Source organism: Phoca vitulina, unplaced genomic scaffold (assembly GCF_004348235.1).
Source record: "Phoca vitulina isolate PV1807 unplaced genomic scaffold, GSC_HSeal_1.0 scaffold39, whole genome shotgun sequence".
NCBI classification, from domain to species: Eukaryota; Metazoa; Chordata; class Mammalia; order Carnivora; family Phocidae; genus Phoca; species Phoca vitulina.
The window spans coordinates 10,474,825-10,498,677 of record NW_022589742.1 but is presented as its reverse complement, the minus strand read 5'-3'; the positions used below and the strand labels follow the sequence as shown (position 1 = coordinate 10,498,677).

General features: G+C 44.7%; 1 protein-coding gene across 8 annotated transcripts in view; it reads right to left on the bottom strand.

The window, feature by feature from the left end:
* Positions 1–1,836: 1,836 nt before the first annotated feature.
* MAP7D3 (MAP7 domain containing 3) overlaps positions 1,837–23,853 on the bottom strand; it is a 33,943-nt gene continuing 11,926 nt past the window's right edge. For 2 of the 8 annotated variants that reach the window (XM_032428314.1, XM_032428317.1), the window contains 14 exons: positions 23,372–23,476; positions 20,341–20,436; positions 18,514–18,639; positions 14,843–15,579; positions 14,180–14,307; positions 13,706–13,908; positions 11,963–12,092; positions 9,668–9,800; positions 8,557–8,661; positions 7,526–7,579; positions 6,078–6,255; positions 4,888–5,086; positions 3,732–4,003; positions 1,837–3,153 (listed from right to left, as the gene is read on the bottom strand). In XM_032428314.1, coding sequence (XP_032284205.1) covers positions 3,146–3,153; positions 3,732–4,003; positions 4,888–5,086; positions 6,078–6,255; positions 7,526–7,579; positions 8,557–8,661; positions 9,668–9,800; positions 11,963–12,092; positions 13,706–13,908; positions 14,180–14,307; positions 14,843–15,579; positions 18,514–18,639; positions 20,341–20,436; positions 23,372–23,476 — 2,474 coding nt within the window. In that variant the 3' untranslated portion in view covers positions 1,837–3,145. The remainder of the gene's footprint in view (positions 3,154–3,731; positions 4,004–4,887; positions 5,087–6,077; positions 6,256–7,525; positions 7,580–8,556; positions 8,662–9,667; positions 9,801–11,962; positions 12,093–13,705; positions 13,909–14,179; positions 14,308–14,842; positions 15,580–18,513; positions 18,640–20,340; positions 20,437–23,371; positions 23,477–23,853) is intronic. The other 6 variants (XM_032428316.1, XM_032428315.1, XR_004302290.1 and 3 more) reach the window with 6 other exon arrangements.

Genomic DNA, 23,853 nt, shown 5'->3' with positions numbered 1-23,853 from the left:
TAGTCCCTGGCACATGGCACGTGTAAATGTAACTATAGTTATTGCGAGACTTGGGGAGCCCCTGGACACACCCATCCGGGAACACTGCAACAGCAAGGCGGCCTCTTCCAGGGCCTGCTTCCACAAACCAGGCCTGCATGGCCCTGGGGGCGGGGGCGGGGGCCCCAAAGGGCCACCGGGAATGGGCCCCTGATGGGATGTGGCAGCCAGCCTGCCTCCAGGCTTTTGCCCCTGGGCACAAGCTCCTGCGGCCGATTTCTGCCTCACCTCCTGATCTGGCTCTCGCCACAAGGAGGGATTCCTCGGGACTAAAAGGGGACTCCGAGATGATAGCACAGTTGCATGGGAACGCAAGCCAAGGGGCGCCTGGGTGGCCCAGTCGGTGAAGCGTCTGCCTTCGGCTCAGGTCATGATCTCGGGGTCCTGGGATCGAGCCCCGCGTCGGGCCCCCTGCTCCGTGGGGAAGCCTGCTTCTCCCTCTGCCTCTGCCTGTCCCCCCTGCTTGTGCTCTCTTGCTCTCAAATAAATCAATCTTAAAAAAAAGAAAAAGAAAAAGAAAACGCAAGCCAAGTCCCAGAGCAAGCTCACTGCCACCTCAGCGAAGACTCAGGACTTGCAGTCCCTGTCTGGCATAGCGCCCGGCGGCGGCGGCCAGGGGGCAGGGCTGTCCCAAGGCTTCGTACCTGCGCGAGATGACGCAGGCGCGGGAAACGGGCTCCCACGCAGAACCCACTGGCAGAAGCTAGGGGCCTGTCCCTCAGGGGCAGAGACCCCGAGAAACTGCCCAGAGAGGAAGGAACACGTGAGGCAACCAAGGTGTCCTGTACCCCCCCCCACCAGGTTCAAGGGCACCGGCCCAGAGAGAGGAGGGGGGCTCGGCCAGCGTGCACCACCTGGGAGCTGTGGGCGCGTTGCGGGTGGTGTGCGCGCCCCGGGGCATCCTGCGGGGGGCAGCCGCGGCAGCTGGACCCACAACGTGGAAGGCCAAGTGGGGCTGGGTGCCGCTGCTCTCCTCGGCACCAGACGCCAAAGACGGGATAAACGGGGACCTCGCCCGACGAAAACAAAACCGAGCAGAACAGAACATGTGTCCCAGGTCTCCGGGTGGGACACTAAACGCCTGCAGTAGGTCAGAACATGGGGTTAGCCACGCACGGGACAGGGGAGGTCCGGAAGAGATGTGCACGGTCACAGCCCCGTCGCGGCCCGAGCGCACGCGCACACTTCTCCTCCGTGCCAGGCACCAAGAGTGAGGCCCCTAAAAGGGCTGGGGAGAGGTGTGGGGAGTGACTGCTTAAAGGGGACGGGTGTTTTGAGGGTGATGAAAATGTTCTGGAACCAGATACAGGTGGTGAATATGAATTTCACCACAGTTAACAGATACTTTTAAAAAAAGTTTTCTCAAAGATTTTTTTTTATTTACTTAGAACACATGAGCAGGGGTGAGGGACAGAGGGGACACGGGGCTCGATCCCAGGACCCCAGAATCGTGACCTGAGCCAAAGGCAGACGCTTCACTGACGGCGCCGCGCAGGCGGCCCAACAGAACAAGACTTTACAGTCACCGGCCTCAGGGAGAAGTGAAGAGCCACGGGCGGCAAGGCTAACAAGCCCCGAGACGGGCCCAGAATGCCAAGGCTCGCACCTCGGCGCCCCGCGAGTGCAGCTCTGCCACGTCACCGGGAGCTGCAGGGGGGCAGCGGAGGATCTGCTCGCCTTCCACGGAACTTGCCACTTGCCCCCGTTCAAAGCCTGGTTACCTATTAGGGTCCCCTTTACACCACCAGCAGTAAGCAGTACGTGTTTTGTGATTAGAATGAAAAAGAAAACTTGCTTTATCTGCAAAGTTTATTTTACAGAGCACACATACAAATGCGGGTGTAACAGTGTTCCAACATGTGACATTTGTGCAGAAAAATACCAGAAACTCATTTGTCAGGATGACTGTCTCTGCCTTCTATACGAAAGAGCTAGTGTATAAAAACAGTTTTCAACTCTAAGGCACCCAGCTCTAATCCACAACAGCGGTACAGTCCTCTGAATGGGCAAGAACCAAGGGATCAGAAAGAATTCCTTCCTTTCACTAATCCCAGGCTGGTGGCTAGGAAGGAACATAGGCCTGCTTGGAACTCGTTGTGATTCACCAGAAAACCCGTTAGGGGTAGGGGTTTGTGCACTCAAATCTTAGTCGATGGTGTGTCTAAGCAGAATTTGACGGATTTCAGGCAACCTATCCTGTGTGCGCGCAGGTGTGTATGTACGGGCATACATGCGTACACGTGTGTGTGCACGCCGATCTATCACAGGGACCAAAGAATGGCACTGCTTCTGTGCTCACTCGCAGCCAGCGGCCAGGGAAAGGCAAGCAGCTCTGGGCCCGGCGGGCACAAGGCCCCAAAGACGACCTGCTGCCAACACCCAGGGGAACGGCATGTGCCCCGCCGGACAGCAGCCAGATACTGCTTTAGGTACAATAAAAACACTGCGCAGTTTTGGAGATAAACCCCCAAGGTGCACTTCAAAAAAGTAACACTGATGAGCACGGCAGGTGCTAGCGCTGTCCCGAGAGCACACTTTCTAGGACCTGGAGCATTTGGGGTGCCCGGGCCTGTGCACTCGGGTGACGGCAGAGTTAAAAACATACAGACGTAATGGTAACATGTGACGTACTACATTTTGCAACCTCCTGTTTATCAGCAACAAGCCAGCAGAGCTCTTGGGAGCAATCCCGAGTCCCTCGCACACCGCCTACGGCCTCTACGAGATCGAACGTCTGTTCTGAATTGCTAAAGTAATGTAACTGTTAAACGGAATAAGCAGTATTTTAAGAGAGAAAATTCCCCCTCAGCTTAGAAACTCAAGAGTGACCACTTCTGGCTGCACTCACACACCCCGGCCGGAAAACAAGAACGAGACAGTGGAGGTTTTTACAGGAAAACAAAAATGACTCTTTACTCAGAGCCCTTGCTGTTGGCAAGAGTCAAGATGATAACCTGCTTCTGAGCATTAAGGTGACATTAAGGTGTCTGTCTGATGTTTTCCCTGTTTTTGATGGTCATTTTGGTAGTCAGAGGCACAAAATTTAGGGGGTCTGGAAGTTGAGATCCAGAGTAGATGACGAATTCTCTTCTGGGCTGCGCGAAGTTTACATATCTGACCGGAGGGAAAAAGAAAAAGAACAGTAGAGAAGATGCTGGTCTTACTGCCACTGGGCCCCAGCCTCTCTTCGTGGTGGGTCCGGGACCTTCGGCAACACCCCCCCTCCCTGACCCAACGTTGCTGACACACTGGTGCCCCCAGGACCCCAACCCCCAAACAGGCCCAAGCTGCCTCTCAATTTCAAAGAAAGCTTCTTAAAAGAAAGAAAAGCAAAGGCCTTTTGGTTTTGGAAAGTCAGGCTGAGAGACTAAGTCCAAAGGGCTGAGTAACCCTGTGCCCTAAATGATTATCTGCATGCTAGAAAGCAGTTGGTGGATCAGGGGGGCTGACGAGAACCTACTTTGTGTATCTGGTAGGAAACGCAGGGCATCAAAACTAGAATCAAGTCATTTACTCTCTCAAAACCAACTTAATGGAAGACCCTTTGATACCAAACTAGCCTTCAGACCCACCACCGTCTCCCTACTTGCCTCAAAGTTACAGGGTGCCAAGAAGGCCCTGGAAGAGCCATAAGCAGGAGGGTTCATGGCCAACTGCCTTTCAAGCAAGGTAAAAACAGGAGGAGGCCTTACCCGATGGAGCAGGAACAGATTTGCTTTTCTTGTTGTGTAAAGGCAACGGGGGACTCTGGTGGAATGTCATGGAACCTTTCAGATGGTATTTTCGGCTATCAGGAGGGATACTGGACAAAAGGGACTCTGCCTCATTTCTGATGTCAATAATTTTGTCACAGATCCACTCCTGTGCCTCTGGATATAAACTCTTGGAGGGTCCCACGGTGTTACAGGTTTCACTTGCCTTTCTGGTTTTTGCTGCTCGGCTGGTCATTCTTTTGCTGGACGATCTGGTAAGAGATGCCCGGGTTAGAATCCCAACTATCCCAAAACCAAGGTTTTGTCCTGAAAGAAGCTTTATCCTTAAACGAAGGATAAGGAACTTCTCCTTCAGAATCCTAGCATGGGAAGGCGGGAAGGGAGCCTGGAGATCACAGACCACACTGGTTTCCAAATTGTGTCCTGCCAAGTTCCAGGGTTCAGCAAACACTAAGCAAGGCCAGGAGCAGCTGAGCACACAGGGCTCCAGAAGCCCCGTCCCCACTTCACACAGATCCGGGACTCGGGCAGAACCGTGGAGGGAGGACGGACACGGCTCTCCCCGCTCCAGGGCTCGGTCCAGCCCGTCACTGCGCCTCTCGGCCCCTCATGTTCCCGTGGGCCTTGGAGGTTCATGTCTTTTTAAGCAACCCCCAGGGAGCCTTCCTAAGAACCTATTCCCACTCTTCCGACCTAACTTCTGACCCTCAGTTTCCCCGTATGTAAAATGACATCCATACTGAAGTCAGGGCTGCAATGAGCATCAAAATAGGCAACATCAAACACCGGGTATGAAGCAGTCACTCAATGCCCTCCCCCCCCGCCAGGTTTTATGAGCAAATGCTAACCAGTGGGCACAAAAGCACAGCTTAGAGCCGGATGTATCTGGTTTGAATGTGGGCTCTGCCCTATCACAATGGCATGCTGGGCAAATAAGGCCCGTCATCTCTCCGTGCCTCAGTTTCCTCGTCTGTAAAAGTGAAGATGATAGCCCTTACCTAGTAAGGCTGCTGTGGGGATCAGTTTATTTCTGGGAGTACTTGACACAGTGCTTGGTACAAACTAAGAGCTCAGTCAATAATGTGGTGTATGACTCCCACCAAGTTTATTCTGATAAACTCGCTGAGTGACTCACCTGGTACCCTTCGCCTGAGCCAAAGGGTCTTTCGCACTTTTTTGTCTGAAGTTTTTCATGTCGCCATTAAAAAATGTTTTTGTCTCTCTATGGACTTGGCCAGAAGTGGCGTCTAAAAACACCAGCTTGGGAGTGTTCTTCTTCATGTTTTTAAAATGTGTTTTGAGTTTTGTGGATGAATCCATGCCATTTATAAAGGCTTGGAAAACAAAAGGAAGAAGATTAAAACTGGAGTTTTGACAACGAAGGCAACAGAAGGCGAAGGCTGTGATGGTGGTGGGCCAGGGCACGGCGGCCGCCTACAGGCAGGGAGGGCCATGCAGCGGGATGGTGGGGTGCAGGGTGCCGCCCAGCGCACGGGCCTGCTCCGGCCTCAAAGCACGAAGGGGCCACCTCTGAGGAACCTGCCCTCCTTCCTCTGCCAGGCAAGAGTGGCAGGCCAGACGGCAGCGGGCAGCGGGCTGCTTACCCCTCCTCCCGACTCTTCTTCTAGCCTCGATTCTAGTTGCTGCCTCCTGCCTGCACCTGGCCCTGCTCCGCCTGCTCTGTTCTCGCCGCATCTGGGCCAACCAGCCGGCAGCCGTGTCACCGTGTGCTCCTCCGTTTCGCCACGGGCTCCCTTGAGGCGAGGTCCCCTCCCCTCTGTGTCCTTGCTGCCCCAGTAGAGGGCCTGACTTGCATGTTCGTTTCCGTTTGTGGGGTAAAGAGTGCCTCGTACTGCTGCACAGAGCGGTTCCTACCCAGGAGGGACTCGGCCAGGCATCTCAGACAGCTGGGACGGTTCTCTCCGGGAGCTGGAAAGCGGCAGCCCGCCTGTGGTCGGTCACGGGTGCCGTACAAGGCCGGGAGCCAGGACGTGCTCGTAAGCCTCGCATCCGGGTGAGAGCTACTACCTACAGCCTAACAGCACAAGCTGTACAAGAATAACGGTCGCCACCGTAGTGGGCTTTCCCGAGAGTTGCCTATGCGTCAGGTACTGTTCTTAGCACGACGTGCATCACCCCATTGCAATCTCGTGCTACCCTAGGAGGACCACATTCGCTTCCCCTTTTTCAGGTAGGGAAACTGAGTACAGAGAGGTTCAGTAAGGTGCCCAAAGCCACACAGCTCAGAAGCAGAGGAGCCCCTAGATGAACCCAGACAGTCCAACTCCTACATGGTGACTAACAGAACTCAAAAGGCAAGCAAACCTGATGGATGCAGGTCATCAAAGGAATCGTCGTCACTTTCCGACTCGTCCTCGTCGTCCGCCTCGTCGTCCTTATCGAACGTTTTATCGTCGTCCGACTCGTCGTCCTCCTCATACGTTTTATCGTCGTCCGCCTCGTCGTCCTCCTCGTACGTGTTATCAACAAATGGTTCTGCAGCCTAGGATGAGAAAAGAAGTCATGATTACATCTAATATTCCGTCAGCCTGACTTGGCTATTTCAAAGAAAACAGGCTTCATGCTGGACTGATTGATGGCTATTTTTCATCATTTCAATTAAAAGGTAAAAAAATCTAACCTCTTGGGCCCCAAGACTACAGGGGACAGAACAAGTGGCCCTAGTTGTGTCTTTCAGTTAGGGAAAGACACTCCAAGAATGAAAAACTTCCCCGAGTGGGAGCCATGGTTGGCATGGGGCCTCTGCCTGCTCAGAGTCCGAACTAAGCCAACGGAGGGCCAACTGATGGAACAGCTTAAAAAAAAAAAAAATTCTTGGCTGCCTCTTGAGGGAAACTTCTCAGGCCAGCAGGCTAAATGAGCTTTCAGGTGGTGACTCGCTGCATTTTCCAGAAATGACATTTGTATTCTAAATTGTCATGATATGAATGACCACACTGGGGAACTGGAAAGAGCTAAAATACCAGTCTGGTAGCACAAAGGGTAAAGGGCATAGAATTTGGAGGGAAAAGGCCTTAGAGGCATGCGATGCCTCAAAAGACAGGATGCTGGGGTAAGCAAATACTTGTGAGATCGACCCCAAAAAGCACTTACCATAAAGGAAAAAACTGCTCAATTTGATTTCATGAAAATGAACTTCTGTCCATCAAAAGGCATTATATGAGAGTATGAGGCAAACCACAGCAATACCATTACACATGTACAGGGCCCATAAGCAGAGGGGGGAAAAACTACACATCAATAAAAAGGAGGCCAGCCACCAAACAGAAACATGGACGAAGGACTTGACAAGGCACTTCACCAAAGCAGATCTCCAAATGGCCAAAAAGCAGATGACAAGGCACTCGAGTTCATCAATCATCAAAAACCACTGATCAACTCGGTAGTGTGCGAAGTAAGAACTTCTATGCAACAGCGGACCGCGCGTGAAGACAGGCTGCGAACTGGCAGAAGACAGATGCAGCACAAACAAGCAAGGAAGTAGCAGCATCCAGAACAGCTGAAGAACCACAAGTGAGTGAGAAAAAGACAAGTATCAACCCAAAGGCTTTGGGCACAGACCCGAACAAGCATCTCACACAAGAAAAAACAGGACAGCTAATTAAGGATAGAATGTGCTCCACCTCTTTCATAATCAGGGACATGCGAGCGAGATGCTTGAGTTACCACCAGACTGGCAAAAATGGCAAAGTCGGCAAGAAGGTGAAGCGACAGGATTTCTTACGCACTGCTGGTGGGGACACATAGACTACCTTTGAGGCATTTGAATCTGTCTTTCTCGTCCGCTTCATAATTTCCTCAATTCTCTATTTAAAGGGAAATAAAAATTCAAACATGAATACAGATTTAAAAAAAAACCCAACGGTCCTGAAGAAGTTGATTACTTCCATTTTCCACAAGCAGATGCATCAGAACTGCTCCCAAGCCACGGATTTCACCACCTTGAGACCTTGAGGCGGCTGCCGCGGTCCTCCCAACCCCAGTGTCAGCCATCCAGGAAACATCTGGAGGGGCAGCAGCTATACTAGCCATCTTAACCCCGAAAGCCAATTACCTTTCACTCCTAATTTTGTAGACTTAGAAATTCATGACTTAAAAGCACATACTATTGCAAACCAGTTAAGACTTTTTAACGTTTTAGTCTGAACAGACCATGACTGAAGCAGATATTAATGGAAAGAATGCACCCCAATGATGTGACCTTGTCAGAAGTCTGTGGCTGCGAAGAGTACACACACAGGAGGGAAAGAATTTTCTCCCTGGTGCACACCTGGCCTCCTCAGGGTGACTTATCTCCCAACAGAGAGGCCTTGCAGCCTGGACTGGGGCCTCCTCTGACCCCAGACAAGCCAAATGAGTTGCACAAACTGAGGTCCCACCTTACAAACGGCCTGCACCTCGGCCTTTGAGAGAAGCCTGCACCTGCTGCTCCCTCCCACTCAGTTGCTGCAATGTCCAGCCCAGTCCAGAAGAAACTAACTTCTACCAACCACTCCCATGACCGGAGTGATTCTGTTCAAAGGGGCTTTGTTCCCAGGGGTTTGTGATATTGAGGTGTCACTGTACCGGTCACCAGTGGTCCGTGATGGACAGGTGAGGTCAATAAGAGAGACCCTTCTACGTAGGAAGGGTGAGATCCTTGGATAAGGAAGAAGAGAGTTGCAGTGGGAAAACTACCAGAGGCTAGCACACCGCTTACTTGTGACTTTGAAGAACACGTTTTAAAATCATGTGCCCAACATTATATTCGAAACGAACCAAACTCCCAAAACAGAAAGAGTACCTTTTTTCTCTCTAATCTCTCCTGCAAATTCTGTAACATAATTCTCTCCTGTTCCTTCTTGCGTTTTTCAGCCTCCTCCTGAGCTTTTATTTTGGCGGCCCCTTTCTAGAAAATTTGCATAAAAATACCACTTACTCTCAATATATGAGTGATAACTGAGAACAGCAGCTGAAAAAGTTAAATAAAGGTTATCCAGCATAAAAGAATGTAACCTTCTGATTGACGGTACCTATACGCATGACATTCGTAAATTCTCAGTTTTCAAAACATTAGCTAAAAATGCACAAAACCAGGCTAACCATCGTCTTGAGGATTTAGAAGCCATGTCAGTCCCCTCCAGGACCTCAGGGTCACCATTCCAGCACAGGGGTCAGCAGGCCACTACAGTTCCAAAGTCAGTGATTATGTAGCTATCCATTAACACAGCAACAGGGGCCAAAAGTCTTACACCTTTCAAAAGCACTGGGAGGATCCTTAAAGGTAGCTTCCCGAGGAATGCAAATGCACACAACCACTTACGCGACATACAACTGATTTTATTAAGTGATACACTAAAACTGGAATATTAAGTAGGCTGTGTTAGTAATTCAAGCTGAGTGGAGTCTGAGCTCAGTTTGTGGATTTATTTACCAGATGATTTGAATTTGCATGGGTGAGACATTCTTACTGAGGAACTGGAGGACTTTAAACTTTTAAAGGCAATCGTAATTTTTATCGTCTCTGTTCAGGGGGGTATGTGGACTGCAGCTGTGAGCGCCACCAAAGAGCGCAGGATTGGGAAAACTCACACAGGACATTTAATCTGTGCGAGCAATGGGACTTCCTGAAACCAAGCTGCAATGTTTATATAGACAAAATAAAAAACTACTAATTTATAATTCTCAGCTTTCTGCTTCTGTTCCACTTGGAAAATATTCTAGGACTTTGCCGAGGGTGGCTGGCCATGACCTGTAGCAGCACTGGGTAGCAGCTAGACTATAATGGAAAACTGCAGCCAGAGAAGGCTGCATCTGCTCACCATCTTTCTTGGAGAAACAGATTTTTGCCTTGGGTTTCAAATGAATTTTAGAATCTGGTTCTCAACCCCTGATAAAGTAGAGAGCCAGCAAACCTGCAGTAGCACTTTCTGGTCTTCTGGATCTGGACATCCTTTCTTTATTTCCTTCTGTTGTTGCCCATCTTCCAGTTTCAAGAATTCTTCTTGTTGGCCTTCCACAGCTTTCCCTGCTGCGTCCTTCGTTTTGCTAACGACACAGCACATTTAAACAGCTCTTAGTATTTGTCTCAGTCTCTACCATATACAGCTTGCAGTAGTACGTGCATTTTTTTAAGTCATCTCTACGTCCAACATGGGGCTCGAATTCCTAACCCCAAGATCAAGAGTTGCATGCTCCACCAACTGAGGCAGCCAGGTGCCCCCGTACATGCATTTTTTTAAAAAGACTTTTTATTTATTTGACAGAGCGAGAGAGCGAGATTCACTTACTTATTTTAGAGAGAAAGAGACAGTGCACCGCACACGTGCGCACATGAGTGGGGGGAGGGACAGAGGGAGAAGGAGAGAGAGAGAATCCCAAGCAGGCTCCACGCTCAGCACGAAGCCCAACGCGAGGCTGAGATCTGACCTGAGCTGAAACCAAGAGTCAGATGCTCAACCAACTGAGCCACCCAGGTGCCCCTGTACATGCATTTTTATAGTGAAACCGCTTATATATAGGAACACAACTTATACTTACACCAGACTCACTATATTTTCTATGTTACTGTACAGAATTTACACAATTTCACCTTTTTATTTATTGTTTTAAGATTTTATTTATTTAGGGGCGCCCAGGTCATGATCAGGGAGTCCTGGGGTCGAGCCCCACATCGGGCTCCCTGCTCAGCAGAGTCTGCTTCTCCCTCTGACCCTCTCCCCTCTCGTGCTAACTCTCCCTCTCAAATAAAGATTTTAGAGTGCACACGCACCTGTGCCAGTGGGAGGCAGAGGGAGAAGGAAAGAAGCAGACTCCCCGCTGAGCCTGAAGCAGGGCTCAACTCGGGGCTTGATGCAGGGCCTGATCCCACGACCCCGAGATCATGACCCGAGTTGAAACCAGGAGTCAGACGCTCAACCGACTGAGCCACCCAGGTACCCCAATGTTACCCTTTGTAAATGGGGGAAACTAGCTCTTGGTAGTAGAAAAAGATTTTTATCAATTAGTGGACTACTCTGCATTTTAAAAGGAGAGAGGAAAAAATGGCACTCCTTAACTGTTAAACACATGGGGCCCTCCAAAAGGCCTCATTATACACATGTTCACACCCAATCTCACACATGATAATTTAAAGGAGGATCCAGTAGTGCCCAGAGGGAAGCCCATCCACAATGACCAGTATGCAGGGCTTTTAAAATGTTAAATGAGGGGCGCCTGGGTGGCTCAGTCCTTAAGCGTCTGCCTTCAGCTCAGGTCATGATCCCAGGACCCTGGGATCGAGCCCCGCATCGGGCTCCCTGCTCGGCGGGAAGCCTGCTTCTCCCTCTCCCACTCCCCCTGCTTGTGTTCCCTCTCTTGCTGTGTCTCTGTCAAATAAATAAATAAAATCTTTAAATAAACAAATAAATAAAATAAAATAAAATGTTAAATGAGCTGTTTACACGAAGCAATGAATGATGTTCTTCAAGTTAACATGTTGTTTTTGCTATTCACAACATCCCTTCTTTCTTCCAAACCCATATAAAGTGTACTGAAAGCATGTGACTGCATTTCAAACACTTAATACTTTAAAACAAACTCAGGACTGTAGTTATTCGGTGCAGGCAGTGGACAGAGGTTTATATTCCAGGGCCCTAAATCAAGTGAGCTTCAAGACTGAGGGTCAGGAAACCTTGAGATAGAGTTAGAATGAACCCAAGTGTACATGAGGTTTGCTGCCCACAGGAAAGCCTTCCGGGAAGGACTGATGAGATTGAGGTGTCACAAAAGTCACTGGAAAGCACCCCTAGCAAAACATGAGGAAGTACACTTTCCAGGTTTACAAATTCTAAAGTTACAAAAGACTTCTGAAACAAAGAAAGGGGCTGACCCCAGTGAATGCCAACAGAAACGGCCTGGCGCGATCACTCGGATGTTCCTGCTGAGATATGGGACCTTGACCCAAGTGCTGGCCTCCTTATGCATCTTTTCACACGAGGCATGGCTACCGCAGACGACTACACCCTCTCTCTACAGACCAGCATCCTCTCTGCTGGAGATGCTTTCCCCATTTGTTTCGAAGGCAACGAGTCATTTCTGATTCACACTGAAGAAAAAGTCAGTTACTCTTCGATTATCTATGGTACATCTAACCTGAAGGTACATTTTGACTTTCAAAATCTGGGCCCCGGCCAAGACTGAGTGTATAGGAAGAGTGGGTTTGTGCTGACCTTTGCCCCCTTTCCTTTTGTATTCTTTCTTCAGTTTCTCTTTGTTCACGAGCAAGCCGTCGTTTTTCTGCCAAAATTTTTGTTGCCTCCTTGGCATTCATAGTCCCTGGTGTGCTTTTATTACTAGACTCTAGTTGAAATTAACACGGAAAACAGTTAGCTTAGGGAACTTAACACCCTTAAGTCCAATAAAGAGATGCAAGACAACCAACAACGTTAAAAACCCAAACAATATGCACACGGTCTATAATTTACAAATAACTAGCAATCTAGAAGTAAGTGATTACAAAACAGGTTTGGTTCAAAACCCCAACCCCACTCCCAATAACAGAATTAGTAGTTTGTCTCTTTTTAACAACTACTTGCTCCAAAATGAAATAATGTACTCCCACTCTGGCTTAGCCGTTTTGAGAGATATTTGACTAAACTGATCTTATGGGGAAAAGGATTAAGATACACTGAATACAGAGGAAGACAAACTTATGAAGTATAGAAAGTCTATAAGAAGTATATAAAATACATAAAGTCTATATGAAAGTATACAAAGTCTATATGAAGTATACAAATACCTGACTAAACAAAAATATATCCAGCATGCATTTTGAAATTTGTGCACAATTTTTACTAAATAATTACTACTTAGATGAACACTGGTAATGATATATTATATCTGATTGATCATACAGTGGCTAACTACATGACCAAAGAAACTAAGACATTCAGTAAAATAAGGTGACCACATGGAGGCAGACTGTAATTATTTCAGTCCACATGATGACTATTTTAAATAAATCACATGACAGGGATCTTAAGACATCAGGAATGAATAATTTATAAGAAAAAGATTATTCCTGTGATTAGAAAAATCACTGTGAAAATCCTTCAAAAAGAAAGATTTATTAGTGTATTTAAAATGTTATGGCCTTGGGGCGCCTGGGTGGCTCAGTCGGTTGGGCGTCTGCCTTCGGCTCAGGTCATGATCCCGGGGTCCTAGGATCGAGCCCCGCATCGGGCTCCCTGCTCCACGGGGAGTCTGCTTCTCTCTCCCCTTCTCCCTCTGTGTGTGTGCTCTCTCTTTCTCTAGTTCTCACTCTCTCTCAAATAAATAAATAAAATCTTTTTTAAAAAATAAATAAATAAATAAAATGTTATGGCCTTTGTATGGAAATGACCATCAGCTCTCAATGGACACCTGCTCAGCCACAAATGGCCAGATGTGCTCTCTCCAAGGATGGACGACACCTTAGGGCCATTCATGGAACTATCCACTATCAGAGCTGGAAGGGACCCCAGGGATCACCTAGAGCAATGAGCTCATCCAACCAGTACTTTTTTGTTTTTTTTAAGGTTTATTTATTTGAGGGGAGGGGGCAGGGGAAAAGAGAGAATCCCAAGCAAACTCCATGCCGAGCGCAGAGCCTGACGCGGGGCTCAATCTCACGACCCTGAGATCACGACCAGAGCCCAAACCAAGAGTCAGATGCTTAACTGACTGTGCCACCCAGGTGCCCCCCAACCAGTACTTTTAACATCAGTTCCAAAAATGGATTTCCCAAAACAACAAGGGGGTGGGGGTGAGTAAGAAGTAAACAGTGTATCAATGATTGGTTAAATTCTCTTTATCAAAAGAAGGCTCGCTCCCTGAAGTCCTCAGAATTGGGGAGTAAAACAAAGGCGACCATTCCCAAACTACCTTAAGATTTTCCATGTTGCCAAAATAAACTTCTTAGTGAAGGAGCTTACCTTCACAGACCATCTGCTTTCGGCTCACGGCCTCGGAGCTGTTCGCGGTTTTAGGCACTCCTTCTCTTTTCTTTCCAACAGTACCTGATGCATTTGGTGCCACCAGGCTACGGTGAACAGGGATTACTTTATAGGAAAGAGGAGACTGTGACTGTTTTGACATGACGGGCGATGGAGATGGGGGACGATTCTTTTGCATTTGCCTGCCGGAAAAAGTAACCGTTAATGGGGGAAATCTGATATGGTTTTGTAATAGATATGTGCTAATTAAGTTTATAATGTGCCATTTCATAAAATATCACGTCTTGATATTATGAAATACTATTTTAGGATGGGGTAAATCCATTTTTAAAGTTTTTTTCCTCTTTATATTTACATTGTGATGTATACTACATTATTTCATTTGTGAAACACTGATGTGAAATTTATCCTGGTAAAATACCTATGAGGAACAGGTGCAAATAAGCCACTTACTTAACAGTGACGGGGGAAGGCGGGCGCCGCCCACTCACAGAAGACGACGGCCATTTATAACACGGTATGTGCGACACCGGGCGCTTCTTGGTAGCAGGCTTTGAGGCCTGTTTGTCCGGCTCTGATTTCTGAGCAGAGCAAGATCATCAGATTAAGAAATGAGCATTTACTTACTGCAGCTGGCTTTTTTTTTTTTAGACAAAAATACCCTGAATATAATACAATTAGAGCTCCTTAAACTCCCCATTTTCTTTTCAAGCATGAGAATTAGGTACAAATATATTCTTCTCGACTAACCATTCAGATTACAAAATTCAAGGTCACAGAAATAATTACCGTAAAACATCTTTCACTTCAAAACCTAATTCTATTTCTAAATCCTGATTAAGAGGTTTGCAATATTTCTCAAAAAAACTTTTCTTCACAGTTTAGAAACAGTTCAAATTGCTACTAAAAATGAACTAATATTCCAGCTTTGAGGGGAAACTATACAACAAATATCAGAGAATTTTAAATAAAGTTATCCTATTTTACTAATTTTATTACAGAATGCTATAAATATTAACAAGTTGCTTATGTTGTGAAACCTGACCTATCATGACCTATACAACTAAATATACAGATTTTAATAGAAAATTTGTCAATAAAGGGCACTTGACAAACCTGTGGAGAGTCACTCACTTTCACCTGGGAAGATGTTTCCGTGCCCACCTTGGGGGATGCCTCGGAGGACGCTCCCACACTCTCTTTGGGGATTGCCTTCACACTGGCCTCAGGCGATGCTTCCACCGTGGCCTCGGGTGACAGGCCCACACTAGCCTTGGGAGCCGCTTCCACACTGGCTTCCACACTGGCCTCAGATGACGCTTCCATGCTCACATCGGGGGATGCATCCATGCTCACCTCAGGAGATGAGTCCAGGCTCACCTCAGGGGACTGGTCCGCGCTCACCCTGGGGGACGGGTCCACGCTCGCCTCGGGGGACGACACGTCCACGCTCACTTCAGGTGACGTTTCCATTCTCTCAGGGAGTGCTTCCATACCTGCTTCACGTGATGCCTCCGTGTTCCCTTCAGAAAACCCTTCCACGCTCGCCTCGGGGGCCGCTTCCACGCTCGCCTCGGGGGCCGCTTCCACGCTCACCTCGGGGGCCGCTTCCACGCTCGCCTCCGGGGCCGCTTCCACGCTCGCCTCGGGGGCCGCTTCCACGCTCGCCTCGGGGGCCGCTTCCACCCTTGCCTCAGGGGCTGCTTCCACACTCACATGGGGGGCCGTGTCCACCTTCTCCTGGGGAGGCCCTGCCACGGCTGCCTTGCGAAGCACTGTGGTATTCTTCAATTCGTCACTGCTACGGCTACGCAAGGGCATGTTTATATACTGGATTAAAGTACTGTGGGTGCCTGTGGGTGAATGAGGACAGAATGAAATTGCATACACTCAGAAACCGGACAAGACGGAAATGCACCACGTAACAGTATAAGAACAGGAAGACAAAAAAGAGAGACTATGTTCATTAGTAAGTTGCAGGAATTACCCACAACACATAAGTGTTTAGTGAAAAGGAACCCAGACAAGGGACAGAAGCATCTCGAACTTGGTTACTTCAGAAGCACCACCATTAAGAGGTGTTGTGAAAGCAACAATCCACTACAGATGAAAAGAGGATGCTTCTCCAAAGTTGATGTTTGCAATAAGCCAGTTCTCTTTTAATCATACTATGGTTTTGAATGATTTTCATAACACAAGATATTCAATACTTTTAAAAAGTGATCTAGAACAACTTCACCAGGGCCAGAGATCTTACCATTTCAAGTGATTATGTAAGAAACTCCACATATGGCTATTTTAATATAAAAAAAAAAAAAAAAGAGCACTTTCTCCCCCATACTAAAAACTATAATAAGACATTAATCAGAATGGGCTAGATTTTCAAGGTCTCTTCCATCTTTAACAATCTAAATATTTTTTGCCTAATAAATGGATAAAAATGGTAACACTTAGTACCAGCAGAGGAGGAAAGAAAGTGATAGTACCAATGTTGAGAACCAGGCAGCCCCACACTGCTGGTGGGGTGTGGATCTGTGTATGCTCCTGGTAGGAGGGATTGGGGCAATAAGGCATCAAAAGCCATTAAAAGGACCTATTTTTTGTTCCCACAATTTTACTTCTAGATCTATTCTTAGGAAAAAACCAGACATGAAAACATGTAATAAGGTTACTTATAGCATTATTGATAATATTGAAACAAAACTATAATCCAAATATTCAACAGGAAATTGAGAAAATACTAAGGCAGTCATTCACAGTAATAATATACAATTTCTAGACATAGAAAATGGTATATATATATACCACTAGACATAGAAAATGGTATATATATATATATATATATACACACTTTTAAAAGAACTTATTTGAGAGAGTGCCTGCACACACAGGGGAGGGGCGGAGGGAGAGGGACAAGGAGAATCCCCACTGAGTGGGGAACCCAACGCAGGGCTGGATCCCAGGACCCAGAGATTATGACCTGAGCCGAAGTCAGATGCTTAACCAACTGAGCCACCCAGGCGCCCCCAGAAAAACGGTATATATTTAGACAAAAGCAGATCAAAAAAACAAAAACAGGTTACAATCCTATTTTGTGAAGAAAACATATAAACAAAATATTCAGTTACCAGTGAGTTACTGGGATAATAAGTTACATTTAAAATTTTTTCTACACTAAATATTTATTGCTTGTATAACAAAGAAAAGTAAGTATTTTTTAGGAAGTATTTGGTGGTAGCTTTTGTAAGACTTGGTAAATTTGTCACCTCCTCTTTAAATCTGAGTGGTAAACTTTTACATGATCTCATCAAATAATCAAAATAGAACAAATTACCAAAGACTGACTACTCATGAATAAACAATTTGACTGACTTAAATGTTATTTTTTAGTCCCCCACTTTTGGTGGAAAATGTATTTTATTGACATATCTATACGTACCTAAACAGTCACATTATTTAACACTGACAATCTGTGCTACAAAAAACATATTAAGTATAGGTATAGAAATTTAAGATAAAATATTACATTTTTGATGGAAGTAACAGATTATTAAACAAGAATGAAAGTTAATACAAGAAATACCTTACAGAAGACTGGGGGAAGACTGGCAGAAAATAATCTGACATACATATAACAGGGCAAAAACAAAGTCAGGAATCTGAACCAAAACAAGTAAAGCTGCACTACCAGAAAGTCTGTGATAGCACTGTAATTTATTTTACTAATCATATGAATATGAACAGAAGAAAAAATAAAAGAATAAAGGTGGTGGGATAAATTCTGGAAAGAAAAAAGTGGAGGAAAAAAGACAAAGAATGATGGGAATAGGGTGCCTGGGTGGCTCAGTTGGTTGGGCGGCTGCCTTCGGCTCAGGTCATGATCCTGGAGTCCTGGGATCCAGTCCCGCATCGGGCTCCCTGCTCAGCGGGGAGTCTGCTTCTCCCTCTGACCCTCCCCCCTCTCATGTGCTCTCTCTCTCTCTCTCAAATAAATAAATAAATAAATAAAAGAATGATGGGAATAGTGCATTTGAGCTCTCCACTACCGAGGACTTCTTACTACCCACAGGCATGTCTAACACTCTATGTGACCTATAAGTGAGAAAATCCACATAAGCCTGAAGATGGGTTTTATTTTACTAGCTATTAATAAAAAGCTGAAGAGCAGCTCAATGTCATTCTTCCACATTTTAGGGAAAAAAGGAGGGTAGAGTAGGAAACTTTCTCCCTTGATATTATAAAAATTTTTGATACTCTTAACATCCAGTACCTTTTACTGGATGGCACACTGAAGCACAGGTCAAGAAACCCATCGATCTTTAAACATTTAGGGCTGAGGCACATGGGTGGCTCAGTCGGTTGAGCATCCAACTCTTGGTTTCAGCTCAGGTGATTATCTCAGGGTCCTGGGATTGAGTCCCGCGTGGGGCTCCCTGCTCCACGGGGAGCCTGCTTCTCCCTCTCCCTCTGCCACTCCCTTGTGCTCTCTCTCAAATAAATAAATAAAATCTTAAAAAAAGTCTTTCAAAAACTCATTTAAAAATTTAACCACCACCACACCACAACTATCTTATCTCATCCTATCAATTAACTATCACCCAGATAACTAATCTACCATGCCAGAAGGCATAAAATAAATATGCAACATAAAATGTTGGGTAAAATCAGTCATCTGGAAACTACTGATTCAAATTATTTTTATGCCTTACTGCAACAAATCAAATGACATACCTGCTTTTTCAGTGCAAATACTAACACTTTCAGGCTTTCTGCCCTATGCCTGTTACCTGGAGTATCTTTCCCGGGGAATGACAAAGAAACAGCACTTTTGCTCCTGGCTATTGATGCTTTTGTAGGGACAAGCAGGCGAGTGATTAAATCATTCTCCCGAAGACTGGTATACGGGTGACGAGCTAAATGAGGAGAACAAACAAAAAAGATTCAAGTTGAGGTCTCACAAATAAATGCAAAGCAAGAAAGAGCAATGTGAACTGCTGCAAATGAGAACTTTCCCAGCCTAAAAGTAGAAGCTACGAAAGCAACATATATATAATGGGACTGGACACTGCCACTGGATCAGACTGCCTTGCTAGGGCAGAGAGCACCTGAAGTAAGGGTCAAAGGCCCTGGCATACACAATAACCCCAGTGAAGAAATCTAGGTAACATATCTAACGAAGCCCTATCCAATGTATAGTCTCTACGGAGGAATTCACGTATGGAGAGAGAAGTGGTATGTGACAAAACAACTTTGGCGTGGATTCCTACAGATATGCCACTCACAGTCAAAGTGGTCAAGTTCATTACCAAAAGCTCCAAGGGACTGACTGAATTCTTTTGTTAAAAGTGCATCTTGTAGGGCGCCTGGGTGGCTCAGTTGGTTAAGCGACTGCCTTCGGCTCAGGTCATGATCCTGGAGTCCCTGGATCGAGTCCCGCATCGGGCTCCCTGCTCGGCGGGGAGCCTGCTTCTCCCTCTGACCCTCCCCCGTCTCATGTGCTCTCTCTCTCTCATTCTCTCTGTCTCAAATAAATAAATAAAATCTTTAAAAAAAAAAAAAAAAAGTGCATCTTGTAAATACCTTGCTCCAAAAGTTTTTATGTTCCTAACGATCCCTGTGACAATGGCATTTGTTATAATAGGATCTGACCTGAATCAACAAACTGGAGAGTATTCTGTAAGTGAATGGTTTGGTATAAAACAAAAAGCAACAGTCCTGTTTGGCAGAGAAAAGTTGTGGGGGGGATGGTGTTAGAAAGAAACTACTTTAAATAAAGAAGTACTTCAGGGGCGCCTGGGTGGCTCAGTCAGTTAAGCATCTGCCTTCGGCTCAGGTCATGATCTGAGTCCTGGGATCGAGCCCCGTGTCGGGCTACCTGATCAGCAGGGCGTCTGCTTCTCCCTCTCCCTCTGCCCCTCCACCCCTGCTCATGTGCGCTCTCTCAAATAAACAAACAAAATCTTTAAAAAAAAAAAAAAAAGTACTTCAGTAATAAGTATGAAATTTTGTGTATAATAATCAGCAGTGAAAACATGCACAAAGGTTAGATGTGGGTAATGCTATGAAGCAACACAGCAAAGCTTTGAAGTTCAAATTATGGTCAATAACTTAAGACCTTCTAAACACTAACTGATGAAATGTTTGAAGAGAATCAAGTCCTCCAGCACAAATCTTTATCTATATACCAACACTCTGTGATCTAGTCCCTCTGCTTCATTACAGACTTCTTGCTCAGATGACAGCAGAATTATAAATTCATTTAAGGACAGACTCTTGGCTTCAGCCAAATAAGTATGGCATCAAAGGACATTTTTTAGCTAAAGAAGGGATATTCTGGCTTCGAATTTTAGGAACGACTTCTCAAGCAACCAAATGTTGCCTTTTTTTGAGAGAGAGAAAGACAGAAAACGCGGGGGGTAGGGAGGTGCAGGGAGAGAAAATCTTAAGCAAGCTCCAAGCTCAGCATGGAGCCCAACTCGGGACTCTCTCTCCCAACCCTGAGATCATGACCTGAGCCGAAATCGGAGTCGGAACTCAACTGACTGAGCTACACAGGCACCCCAATAGATCTCTTTTAAACCACTATTTAAGACTGGTACTTAGAAATAACTAACCAGTTGGTTTTTCTTCTACTTGTACAGGTTCTCCAGGTGTCTGCAGTTTGTTAGATCTTCTATTCAAGGATGAGCTTCTCTTCTTCTCTATTTTTCCTGGAGATCAAAGGCAGAGGAATATTATTTTTTTACAAATTATTTAAATATATTACTTCAGGAGTGAGTCACTCCTCTTTTCAAACATTTTTTATCTTCTCTACTCTTGATTGTAAAAATTTAAATTTCAAATCTTATGTAGAGATTCTGCATCCCCAAACTTAAAACTAGTTTACTCTTTATCTGGAAAATAAAATTAATTAGGAAAAAAACAGTTAAAAATTAAGAGGACAATGTCTAATACTACCTGACAAGATCAACATTCCCAAATTGGGAATATACAACTTTTAATTTTGGACACAATCCATGACATCTATTACTAAAGTAATGTGTACTTTAGTTATAACGGTGATTATTTTAAACAAAAATGATCCTTAACTTTTGGCACAGGTGGCATAATGTTAGCAAACTAATGAAAAACCCAGTTTGTGTAGACACTTTGCCACTTCACTTGAAATATTCTGGCTCAGGATACTGAGGAGTGTCTACTTAAAGAGTAACTTCTCTTTTGGGAACCTATAAATTAAATTGGGGACCTATACATATTGACAACATAGCATCATTTGAAAATTCCTGAATTGATAATGTGATTAAACAGCATGAACCAGAGGTATAATCAATTCAATCATGTGATTAAATCACACATCCTTTATTTTCATACTGCAAGTAATGTCAAGATAGTGTGAACAGTTATTATGAGTCAGCAACGAGCAGAAGAAAAATAGACAATTTGAATGAGCCAAGCTTTAAAACAGGGCTACTTAAAATATTACAGGTTATTAGATTATGAACTTCCTTTGAGTGTGAAATGTTCATCTCTCTGGATCAAACAGGTTTCATTTCAATTTGCAGAGATTTTACAAAGGTAAGCCACCACCAATACGGATTTTCTTTTCCCTGACATCATTAATTACAACATTCACGGTTTCAGAGTGTCCAATATACTGTACCTGTAAGTTATTTCACAAAGTATCTTCCACACATACCTTCTCGTATTAAAAACTAGTAAAAAAATCATTTAAAAAGTTACTTGGAATTGCTCTTTCAGTGTAACTTAACTAATTATCCTAAAAGTAATCACCTGTTCCTCCTCTTTACAAGTCTCATTAATACAGCATGAGACCTATTAATAAAAGCATACTAGCATTTGCTCATTATATTAAAAACGTCATACACGTCTGTGGAAGAAATATTTGCTAACTCCTCAAAGCAATTAGATAGTGAAACAGAGTGAATGCTTGTGAAACAAATAATATATATCAAAATGAATGTATATACATATATAAAATGAAAGTATATAAATACAACATTACAATGAATGCTATCTAATTTTTCTAAAGGATTGAACTGGTGAATAATAAATTAATTTCATTATATGACAAGGAAGGTGCTAGAGAAAACCTTCCCACATTAACCTACAAATGAACCCAGGCTACACATAAGTGCTCTGGGAAAGCCTATCGAGGGTTAGGGTGATAAGTGGATCAACTTTTGCTAGACCATTAAAAGAAAAATGTGATAACCCCAGATGGGGGGCTCCCTGCTCAGTGGGGAGTCTGCTTCTCCCTCTCCCTTTGCCCCTCCCCCCACTTGTGCCCTATCACCCTCTCGCTTGCTCTCAAATAAATAAAATCTTTAAAGAAATATTTTTAAATTCAAATCGTAATTATGTCCTTTTGTTTTCAATTCATAAGGCACTAAAGTGGGAATGATGTGGAATATGTTTGCCGTGTCTTCCTCCTGCCAAGATCACTTCTGTTTTTGCCTCTGGAAAGGATTTTTTTTTAATTCATTGATGGGTATGGTTGCCTAATCCATTTCAATTATCAGTGGGAAGCACCATGCACAACAAGCCAGAAATGGTCACTGACAGTCAGGTGAAGGATTTTTTTTTAAAAAAGAACACTAATTAAAAGGGCAAACACCAGAAGCAAAAGGTTATCTGAGGTAGTCATAGTAGATAATCTCTTTGTCTTTTCAAGAACACCACATTAGCGGGGCGCCTGGTTGGCTCAGTCGTTAAGCGCCTGCCTTCGGCTCAGGTCATGATCCCAGGGTCCTGGGATCGAGCCCCACATCGGGCTCCCTGCTCGGCGGGGGGCCTGCTTCTCCCTCTCCCACTCCCCCTGCTTGTGTTCCTTCTGTGTGTGTGTCTCTGTCAAATAAATAAAATCTTAAAAAAAAAAACAAAAAAACACCACCACATTAGCACTACGAAGAGTTGTAAAGTAGAGGTTAGCAATGCTTTGCTCATTAAACATGGGTACCACTTTATTTGCTTTGGAGGAAAACACAGGCTTATTATTGAAATGTGCAATTTCAACATCATGATCCATCTATCAAATGACCAAAATATAAACCATAAGCATGACAGAGTAAAGAGCACTGAATTTCTTGAGGTCTTAACTCTAAAGCCAGGAAGGTAATTACACTTGCCTGTCACCTCTACAAGGTTGTCATGAATAAACAAGTATGACACATGTGAAGCAGATCAACCTGTCCACTGCTGTACATATGCTAACGTTTCCCTTAAATGAGGTGATATTCGTGAAACTTAATGGAAACTGAATGACCAGTCTAGCTACTCTCTAGGAAAAAGGATTTCATTTACTGGTTAGGTACACTATGAATCACTTTTTTAAGAAGTTATTGTGCCAGGTAATGGCAATGTCTTTTGGTCAAAATATGTTTCAGTTTGGGCTACCTGAACTCAACAAACCCCTCTGATGATTCATATGCAAATTATGAAACAAGGATTAATACTGATGAAAATACAAAATAGTAATGATCATCTCTATCTACTATAAAACAAGGTGGTGCTCTTCTGAAATACATCTAAATGTTCCACAATCTAAAGGATAAGTGGTACTGTGAAAAGATATAAAGAATTTATTTCATTGGCTTAAAATTCAGAATACATGAAATAACTACTTACTCTTTGCAACAGAATTTTGAAGACCTGCAGATGACACAGACGTTTGTTTGTGTAAACCAGAAGTCTCTTGTTCAAGTTTTTCAGTTGATACAGAACGTGTATTAGCTGAGAAAAGATGTAATATTTACTGTACTCATACTTAAAGCATCCTTAGCTGAAACAAAGTATGTTCATGATGTAATTCTATGGAGTATGTGCATTAATTAGGTGCACAATGTTCACTGTCATTCCTTACAAATAATATAAATTTGGGTTTTATGATACTGTAGAATTCTGTCCATTTATAGGAAAATTTAGAGTACCCTCAATAGTAAATGGGGCAGACTTATTTTTAAAATATGCACTGGATAAAGCTGCATAAAGCTTAATCATTTTTACAGAGATTACAAATTTAAATGGTAAGATTTTGGATATACTGGATAAAATGATAATAAAATTTCTTCTGCAGTTTCACATGACATAAATTTAAACATAAATTTACT